The sequence below is a fragment of the Tuber melanosporum genome, assembly GCF_000151645.1.
Source record: "Tuber melanosporum whole genome shotgun sequence assembly, scaffold_17, strain Mel28".
Lineage (NCBI taxonomy): Eukaryota > Fungi > Ascomycota > Pezizomycetes > Pezizales > Tuberaceae > Tuber > Tuber melanosporum.
In genome coordinates this window covers 14,976-25,455 of record NW_003298830.1, presented here as the reverse complement: position 1 = coordinate 25,455, position 10,480 = coordinate 14,976, and the positions used below count along the sequence as shown (strand labels likewise).

General features: G+C 49.9%; 2 protein-coding genes; one reads left to right on the top strand and one right to left on the bottom strand.

Moving 5' to 3' along the window:
* Positions 1-2,472: 2,472 nt before the first annotated feature.
* On the bottom strand, positions 2,473-3,999 carry GSTUM_00004981001 (uncharacterized protein). XM_002836986.2 has 1 exon: positions 2,473-3,999. Exon 1 carries the CDS (start codon positions 3,549-3,551, stop codon positions 2,772-2,774), a length of 780 nt encoding a protein of 259 aa, XP_002837032.1. The 5' UTR covers positions 3,552-3,999; the 3' UTR covers positions 2,473-2,771.
* Positions 4,000-6,160: 2,161 nt separating this feature from the next.
* On the top strand, positions 6,161-7,498 carry GSTUM_00004980001 (uncharacterized protein; the record flags this gene model as incomplete). XM_002836985.2 has 2 exons in its annotated part: positions 6,161-6,388; positions 6,459-7,498. The coding sequence occupies exons 1-2, from the start codon at positions 6,211-6,213 to the stop codon at positions 7,496-7,498; spliced, it is 1,218 nt and encodes a 405-aa protein (XP_002837031.1). The 5' UTR covers positions 6,161-6,210.
* Between the last annotated feature and the right edge of the window lie 2,982 nt (positions 7,499-10,480).

Genomic DNA, 10,480 nt, shown 5'->3' with positions numbered 1-10,480 from the left:
GCATTCCCGTGATGCAAAAAATTCCTTCAAGACCGTTTCTGTGGGTACTTGGCTTGGCTATGTGAGGAGAACTGAACGTGGAGTATCAGTTGAGCATCTTGGGCAGAAGGTAGTTTGAGAGTGATAGCGCATGATTTCAGTAGAATAAATGCCCGATCATTGTAAGAAGATATTTACCTGATACATCAAGTAGGGACCTTTTGCCCTGACTTTCTACTCTACTATGCTGTAGCGGGCGGCGTAGTCCGGCGATGAGCTGGGCGCCAGATGTAACCAAGGACGTCCCTTCAATGTACTGTACTAATGCTGGGTATAATCCGCACAACGCGAGAACCAGACAAAATAAATGTTAAAGCATCAATTTCCGCTCCGGTGACCGCTCTATCCCTCTCTCTCGGCAAATTTCCCATTCCGACAACATCACTCGACCCTATCCAAGGGCCAAGATATCGTAACCTTGGAAACCCTTGACTGCCGGCGTAGCGCCTAAAGTGATGCATACCTAGAGCGGAGGAGTGCAGTGACCTTGCCGCTTTTCGCAGCTTGAGTTCGGGTCGGGTGGAAATCCTGAAGGAATTAACTAGGGTTCGCTTTCCGTTTTATGCGCTAGGAGAACCGCCATCGGCGATGTGGTGCGGGGAAGGGTGAAGAGGGTATGCGCGTATGAGGGGGCTAGGGGGAGTACCTTGGCTTATCAAACCGAGCCATCCCAATTATTGTGGTGCTGGCTACTTTACGTGTACTAATTCATGGGAGATCTCTGCTGGGTAGGCTGGAGTATCATCTCGGGTTTAATTAACCGTGGCGGAACTGCTGTGCAGATGGTACTTGGTCATTGACGTGATGTTCCAATAACCTATGTACGAGTACAGAAGGCATTGCTGTTTATGAAAAAATTAAAAATTGAAGAAAAAAAACTCAAAGCGATATAATACAGAGACTAGTCTGAGAGGCTTGAGCTTCTCAATGTCCTGCCAACCAACCAAGAAACAAGAAAACAAACAAAAAGGGCATATACCCTCCTAGGTACGAAGATTTCATACCGTCTCCATCAAAAAAACACTGTAATCAAGGAAGAACTGACCCGGCAAACGGATTCTCTTTAGAGCAAAAAGGTATCAAGGTTATGTCAACTGGTGTATGATATACGGAGGAGGGATTCGAAACTCCCTGTATGCATATTGTGCTCTACCTCCTACTACCGGCACACCGCGCCCGCGTGACCAAGCTACATCAATCCTGCAATACATGCAATACAGCACATGACCAAAAACTTCCAGCTCCATTGGCACGAGTGATTTAGACTCGCGCAGGATGAAATGACATGTGGTTTCGGAAAGGTAGGGCATTTCAGGAACAAGACCTTGCAAGAGCGGCCAGAGTGCAGGTGACAGCCGGCTAATCAAACACGAGTTCCAGAAAACATAGTAAGCTATCCAGAAACATCATTCGAGAAGATGACTCGGCCTTCAATATCATGGCGTGACTCAGCGTGTGGTCCGTATCTTCGATCTGATCCACAACTTATCCGACGTTCGATGTATGGTGCTTTCCCGGACGGCGCTGTATCTGCAAGGGAGCGGATGCTGGAAAACACGAATTGACCCCAGTCTCCCTAGAGAGATGTGTTGGATCCGCAGAAGCAATTTTCCTAGATTTATTGCGTCCCTTGAGTACCACAATATGCGATTATACGGTACTATTCGGTGCTCGAATCATTCCCAGGGTTAGGTGTAAATAGCGGTTGTGCTGTTATCGCTACGGCATCAGTCGTATGCAAGGTAGAGATGAAACGAAGGGAGGTCGAAAAAGGCTGAAAAGCTTATAAACGTCCGAGAGTAAATTATGTCATGAGTATGATAGTTCTCTACTGATATTGCGGTATATAGCGTATTCGAATCCCCCCTCCCCACCTCCCCCTTCCTATCCTATGCAGCACTCGATCGCCGTACTGTACCGTGTCAGCGGTGTAGTGAAAGTGAAACTTGTGTGTAAAGAGAAATATATTACTAGAAGGAAGAGTACGACAACTATTAATTAGAACGGTAACAATCAAAAAATAAAAAATGGATAGAGGTTAGGAGAAAAGGTATGTATAGTAGGTACTCAGGTGAGTAAGGTAAGGCCAGAACAGAAGTAGTAGACTCCGACGCTAACCAACGACAAGCATAAAAGTATTATGGAGAAACAGCGGAAGTGGGTAGGTAAGAAATGTGTCCAAAACAGAACGGAGCAAGACGGCATGGCATGGCATGGCAAAGGGGGAAAGAAGAGAAAAGAAGAGAACTCCTGACGTTAACTTGGCCATTATAAACAAATTCGGCGACGCTCATGACAGGCAGATATGCAGATGAACGGATTTTGTACGATCTCATGCTAATATCATGCACTGTACCGCATCCCCAGTAATACCTCGATGTGCAACGTGGAAACACAGAAAAGGAAAAGGAAAAAAGGGAAGAAAAGAAGGAATAACTTCTACTCGCACTGTACGGCACGGTACAGTAAGTAATGTATCATATGCACAGAAAAACATCATACACTGTATGACAGACTGGAAGAAAAATCTACCCGACCACCCGATCCAATCCAATCCACGACGGATCAAGAACAAACAAAAGGTGTAAAAATACAAGGAGGAAAAAAAGAAACGCAAAAATGCAACGAAAAAAACTCCTCACCCAAAACAAGACAAACTCCTCGCTGAATAGATATAATGAAACAATCAACTCCCAGTTCTTCCACTTCCTCTTCCCAATCAATGCCATGTCCTAGCCCCTTCCTCCCTCCCCAGCACCTTTAGAGGATGGGTCCTCCTCTTCCTCCTCGGCCGGTAATGCAAGGCGATAGCGCCGCACACTACCCCCATCATCGCCACACTTCTCCTCCCAGAACTCGCTCCTGGCACGGCCGAAGCAGCAGGCGGCGGCACGCCGGAAGAGTCCCGTAACACCCTGACGACGGCGGTCGAGCGCGGCGTATTCTGCTCGGCGGGCGGCGTTGCCCTTCCAGTCTATTGGTGTGTTGTATGGCAGTGTTGGTGATAGGGTTGGATGGGTGGAGGTGTATGAGGATGTTGACGAGGACGAGGAGAAGGAGGGGGCGGCGGTAGTGACGGGGGACCTTGATGAGGTGGGGTGGTGATGGTGGTGATGGTGACGGTGGTGATGATGCGGGTTATAATGAAGTTGGTAGTGCGGACGTATCGTTGAGGCCGAACTCGAACTCGAACCCGGAGTGGTGATGGTTCTGGAACAAGAAGCCTGTCCTCTCCTCCGCCCCGGTGTTACGGTTCCCATGGTGGACGAGGTTTTCTGCTTCCTTGGCGAACTCGCGCCTGCTCCCATCGCTGTCGTAGCAATGCTAACCCCCCATGCCGCTAGTGACACCGGCGACGGTTCCTCCGCGCTCCACCAGCTATTGTGACTGTTCGTGCTGTGACTTCGCTGCCGTCTTGTCGGCGGCGGACTCAAGCCTTGGGGTTCCGGGGTTGTGGTGTGGTAGGTTGTGCTCGAGGTGTAGGATAACGGGGTTGTCGTTCTCGTCGTCATGGTGCCCGAATCTCGGCAGACAAATAGGGTAGACGAACGAATAGACGAACAAACGCCGAGAGAAGAGGGGAAGGACAGGTGTGGTGGGCTGCGGGTGGCTATATAACACTGTGGAGGATACAGTAAAGTACAGGTTTTCTGTAATGCGGAATTGTTGGGGTGGAAATAGGTGGGATGGATTGGGATTGGGATTGGAGATTTGCCTTCGTCCAGTTTGGACTATTAGCAACGATATGTGAACCCGTGCTGGTGCTGTGCCCGTACATGCATAACAGAGGATGGTAGGTGAGGTAATGTGTCACAAGCCCGTGTCAGTCGGTACCATAAGTCAGTAGGTAGACTACTACTCGTACTGTATAGATAGATAGTACTCGTACTTGTACTCGAGCACTTGTATCATAATAGAGTGTGAGGAAAAGAGCGGGCATGGCATGAGAGAAGATGCGCTACGCACAGTAGCGCGCGAGTGTGCAGGGGGGAAAAAGGCTTGTGAGGGGGAAGAGACAATGAGGGAAAGCGGGAAGCGGGTGAACGGAGCGCTCTCGGCATGCTCAAACCAACCAAATCACCTGGACTTTTTTACTCGAGTAGAGACGGGGAGAGGTCAGTTTTGACTTTTTTCTTCCTTTTCTTCAGGGAGGCGTGCGTTATGTGCCAGGTACGGTAATTAATAGTCGTCTACTCGAGTACTGTACTCGTACTGTATTAGTACAAGTATTACTGGCTGGTCAAGTACTTTCTAGGACACCTACAGTATTGCTTACGGCGGTAATATTGAGTTCCCCCCGAGTTGAGTGTGTGCGGAAGTTATCGGGAAGCAGACGATGGGAAATGGCCTGCCTCTGGCAACCCACATATACTTGTAACAATACGGGTAAGCTACCTCACAATACTCGTACTCGAGTGCAATGGAAGCTTTTCCGACCTTCCCCTCCTTCCCTCAATCTCACACTGTGCTTGTGCCGGTATCCATCATATCCCCCCTTCCCTCAATCTCACACTGTGCTTGTGCCGGTATCCCATCATATCCCCCCTTCCTCCCCATCTCACCTCCGACACATCCAGATTTAATCTGCCCCCTATGGTTATTCGTACCACACTCATCTGTAAGGGACAGATAACCTTATTCCTTCCCACTACAATACCGGTATCTACCTACTCGAGTATATCATAATGATAATTTAAGCCTACACTCCTCAAGTACCGTACCGGGTATCCTACTGAATATGATACCTGTATCATACCGGCACAACCACACAGTTCCATGCATGCATGTGACATTCTGTGAGGCGGGACCCGCCAAGCCACGCATCCCACCGTCTGCCTGGACGCAGACAATGCACATGATGGGTTCAAGCAAGACCGTGGGAATAATTTGTTAGGCGTCGGACGCACTGACTTGCCTGAATGGAGAGCATTGCGCCCGAGAGTTTAGAATGTGGAGCCGAGGGAAAGGAGGGAAGGGCAGGAAGAGGTGGATGTTTATGACAGCGGTGGGCAGGTTGGTCTGGAATGGGATGGTATGGGAGTTGAGATAAATTTATTATACCAGTACTGTACGAGTACTCGAGTAGAACCGTGGAGTGAAACGGTTCAACCCTCACAGTTGAACAGCTACGGGGGGACTCACGGAGCACGGTTCGAACAGCAGGACACAATGTGACAATCTCGAGTGCCCACTTGAACACCGGTGGCACCTTACAGTATCATGTACTGTACCCCAAACCCCACAACAAAACCACGAAACATTTCACCCCTTTTCCCGCACGCAAACCGCAGCAACGCCCTCGGAAAACATGCGAACGCCATCTCGAGAACTACTTGTACGAGTATGATACCGAACAATATTATCACCGAATCGCATCACATCCTCAAAGCACCCTTCCATCATACCATACTAACCAGATGCGGAAGAAGAAGAAAAAAATGGAAAAAATCCAATCAACCCAAGGAACAACGGCAACATCCCCAGAGTAACCACAGCACAATGGATGACTGCATATTATGATACGAGTACTAGTACAGTACCCGGTACTTGTTGGGAAAAAAAACTCTGCATAAATGTGGGGTGAAGGGAAATACCGGCAATAACCATCCTCCATAGCATGTGTTGGAACGGAGGTCATTGCTCGAGCGAAAGTTATGTAACTTAAATCAAGGGGCAAGCAACCAGAAAAAAGGGCCCAGGTTCGAGGGGTTTGCAATGGTCCATTTCACAACCATACGCCGGTGCAGTAGGATCGCGTACCGTAGTGTACTCGTACAGTACCCTACACCCTCTGTCCAGTCCCATATCCTGATTCAGAGGCTTCACTTCACCTCACTTTGATCGAGAGCAGTTTGTCCCTGTTTATTATGGGTTTTTTCCGCTTGCTGGTTGCTCGGCTCGCTAACCCAACATGACAACAATAAAGTCTCGGTCGGTAAAGCGATATAACGGTGGGTATGATAGGTGGATTAAAGTGGGACAGACGCACTGGGTTTATCCGTTGGGATGATGGGTGGATTGGATGGGAGGCTCTGAGGATTAGGGTTCTTCTAGTACTCGAGATACTCGTAACTTGGCCTGCAGTGCTGTGCACACCCAGGTTTCAAAGGCTCGGCCGGAAGTGGCGGGTAAGTTACTTGTACGAGTAGACGGAATTGGAAATTTGATGGAATGAGCGGGATTTTCTCTCTCTTCCCTTCTTTACCGGTATTGTTTCGCCCGCGAGATATGAGAGGGGCTGGGGGATTAAATTCGATAGAAAGGCAAAACATGTTTCGCCCACGTCTTCCTTCAATTCTCAGCTCGTCCATTCGGCGATGGAGCTCTTCTGCTCAGAGAGTGTTTTGCGGTATCCCTCCCCCTCCCCCAAACCTCTTCATACAATTGACTGACAGAAAGAAAAAAATCTTTCATTCCAGAGAATGACATAGCCCTCCTCCGCCCCGTCCTAGACCCTACAAAAACTTACCTCACCCAGCCTCTTACGCAGGGCAAAGCCTGCGAAACCCACCGAGGCACAATCTCACACAACGACATCATTGGCAAGCGACCGCGGGAGGTCGTGACGACCCCAAAGGGCGTGAAGTTCCGAATCGCCTTTCCAACCCTGGAAGAGTACATTGTTTCCGTGCGGCGTCTCGTAACCCCGGTCTACCCGATCGACGCGGCGACGATCGTATCCTTACTCGACATTCACGTCACCCCCGGAGCCGACCCTGGCGACAGCAGCCGCGACAACAATGAGGAACCGGTAGAAGTCCTGGAAGCAGGCACGGGCCACGGCTCACTAACACTCTACCTCTCCCGCGCGCTATCCCCCTGCGCAAGCGCCCTGCTGCACACGATGGATGTATCAGCCGCGCACTCCTCACGCGCGCAAAAGGTCGTATCAAACTTCCGCCGGGGCATCTACCTCCGCAACGTGCGCTTCCATGTCTGCGACCCAGGTACCTGGTGTCGCGAGCAGCTCTCCGTCCGCGATGGGAAGCCGTTCCTGACGCATGCCGTGCTGGACCTACCGGGACCTCAGGACTACCTGTTTGATGTCATGCGCTGCTTGAGGCCAGATGGAGTCGTGGGCGTTTGGTGTCCGAGCGTTAGCCAGATTATGGTCGCCGTGGCCAGGGTTAAGGGGAGTGGGCTGTTCTGCGAGAGGGTTTTGGAGTTTCCTGGCGGAACGGGGGTTGGGGCCGGTTTGCGGGCGTGGGATGTGCGGCCGGCGCTTATTAGAGCAAGGGTCAAGAAGGCGGAGGAGGTGCAGGAGAGGGAGGGGAGGGAGGGAGTTCTCTCCGGGGAGGAACTGACTCCGCCATCACCTGTTCCAGAGCGAGCTTCTCCTCCCTCTGACCTTGTACCGCCTGCACCCGTTCCAGAGGCCTTCATCTGCAGACCAACCGTCGGGGACCGTCTAGTTGGCGGCGGTTTCTTTGCCATGTTCCGGAGGAAGTCTGATGATTAGTCAACTAACATGGCTTTGCCCTCCCGCCGTATTGTAGATGGATATAAAAACCTTGTAAATAAAGCGTACAATAAACATATACCGGTATCCCATCAGCACAGAAACGGTCTGCAAACTCTCATATTGCGCCTGTCAAGTTGCCCCATCTGCCTTGGACGGTACTTGTAACTTTAACCCCCACTCAGGAATTAGCTATTCCAGCAGGAGGTCAGCACGAGGAAGAAACAACCTCATAAAAGAAAAAGGAGAGAGAGAAAAAGTAATATCATATAAATAACAGCTTATCAACCCGCCCATACGGTACTCGAGTACAGCTTGCGGTAGGAAAAATCGGAACCATACTACAAGTACGGTTTTAGTGGCTCGAAAGGTTTAGTTTAGCAACCGGAATGCAGGCTAACATCATAATTGGTCAGTGCATCAAACTTCAATAACAAGTGGTGCGCGGTTTTGGCGGTTTTTGGCGGTTTACCGCAGGCAGATTTCGGTAGGTAGAGCTCAAAAACGGCCAAAGCTGCAAGCATCAGTGCCCATACGCCCAGCGCCGTTCTCTCTCTCTCTTTTTTTCAGAGAAACCGTGGACAACAGGAATACCGTCTCGATGCAGACTTAGTACTCGAGTACTCGAGCACAGCAAGGCAATTTCTATCTGGCAGGCACAGGAAAGGAAAGGAGCTTGAATGCTCTGTGTTAACGTTATCTCTGTAATATCACATTGTTGACAGTCCCGTCAGTTCAGATTTGAAGGTATGATAGCCATTCCTTGTATTTACCACAAGTCATCCTTCGTCACTGCTACCGCGCTAGAGATTTCCAATTCCACAGATGGGGGGGGGCATCCTGACTTCTATAGTATACCCTAGAGCACGGTACGCTCGCGCGGGATAAAGTTAATTTATGTCTAAACATTGCTCACAACCCTCAGCGATAAAAGCAAGTTCACATATCATATCCCCAGCCTATTACATCATCTCACAGCTACTACATGACCTGGCGGGGATGGCGGGGCGGGGTAGGAAGGGAGGAGCGGACAAGGATCCAACGCCTCCTTAGCTCTTCCTAGTGGCCATGTCCTCCCGCACATTTCCCGACATGTGATTTCCCGATTTCGCCGAGGGGGGAAACCGGAGTTGGGGGAGGGGAAGGGAGAAGTTTTCTGGAACCGCTAGTCTACATAGCGCCTACCCCACCCACCGGTAACTTATCGTTACGCTAGATAGAGGCGTTAGTCCCCTTATTTTCAGATCTTGCTATTGGCAGGCATGGAAGGGAAGGGGGTGAGAGCAGCGATGGCCAGGAATGATGGTATGCGAGTTCACAACCGGCGGGTGTGATGAACGTTAGTTATGCTGGTCGTTTGTGCGGTGGTGAGTGAGTGGAGTGGAAAAAATCGGGGCTGCGGTCACCCGGTCTCTAAGGGATTCCTGTGTTCGGGGATTATGGTAGCGGGTAGGGGTGGTTGCTCTGTGTGTGTGTGTGCACGTGCTGCGGTGGCCGGAGCGTTGGGTATGATACAGTGATCGAAATGGCGAGGATAACATGAGCACCCCTCCACGGCTCCCGGATCAACTCATGTCAGGATTCCAAGTCGGGTCACAAGTTTCCTATCATTGCAATGTTGTGACGGAAAACCAGGGCCGTTGAAGGCTTTTCACCTGAACGGTCATTTCACCGACGTAGCTGATCACTGCCTTAGAGAGATCTCGGGGAGCTGTATGGATCCATACGAGAGATCATTTCTTCCCACCAGGGAGTGTAAAAGCTTGTAGATTACAGTTCGTGAATTATGCTAGGTTGCGAGAGGAAATTGACCCGAAACATTGCACGAGCATGCCATACAAAATGCGCAGAGTAGTACATGGCATCCCCGTTGCGGATTGCTGGTATCATACATCCAAGTTCCTAACCCTCTCATCCAATTTTCTACCGCAAACCGCTCTATATGTTTTCACGGTTCGACTGATGAAAAGGTAGGAATCCCGGGCTTTGAAGTTGCAGGAGCGGTCGATTGGGAGGGCTCATTTTTTTTTGTCATGAGTTAGACTTTGCATAATATGATACGTAAATTTTATAAAAAAAAATCCGAGGCAGTCATGACCTCTCATTCGACTAGAGTCACCATTATCCTCTGTTGGGATTGGGATATAGGCCCAATCGCACTGAAGGTCGGGGTCTCCAACCGACAGCGTAACGGGCATTATTGCGGTGGGAAACGATAATAATTATTATGAGTGGGGAAAGATAGTCCACCTTGGCCAAGATCACTGGGAAATGAATTTTTTGGATTATTCTAGGGGAGAAGTAGCGATAGGGCGAACACGTTGGGGGAGGGCTTGTCGCTGCCGGGCCCTAAAGAATACCCATTCGCCCAAGTACAGGTGCTCAATTCGTCTTATTCTTTAAAATATTTTACCTCCTCACACCCTATCACTCACCCTTTTGCTCCCCTACTGACCGGGGTGTATTTGAATTTACTCTTACGATATTGCCGGTATATTCTGTTGGTCGAGCGGAATACTTGACTTCTGGCATGGAGCATAAATTCAGACGTATAGCTACTTTTGGGATTTTAAGGCTTCCTTTATGGGAACCCACAGAATAATTGTAGCTTGAAAACAAGTATTTTCGAGGTGATTTGGATTCCGTCTTGTATAGGGCACCAGGGCCTCCCATGGTCCACGTTTATCTATGAAGGGCTACATTTTTCACTAAATCCGACAAGTCTTTGTACCCATGGCCACTCAAGTGCCCTCCCCCTCGTCAGAGGCCTAACCAAGCCCCATTTTCTTCCCGGGGGGCACTCAAAAACGGGATGCTACCATGGTCCCCCGAGTCAGGTTTAGAACGCGCTCACTGCAGGAGAATATTTATCACCTGCTTATTCCCGCTCTAGGCAGCCCGGGAGAGTGGGGTTTTCCCGTTCTTATCTGAGGCATGCATGTCGATGGCTTCCCTGTCGAGTAACATGGCCACCGCATCCTC

Excerpts from the sequence above, each read along its gene's own strand:
- GSTUM_00004981001 (XM_002836986.2), bottom strand. The coding sequence starts at position 3,551 with ATGACGACGAGAACGACAACCCCGTTATCCTACACCTCGAGCACAACC.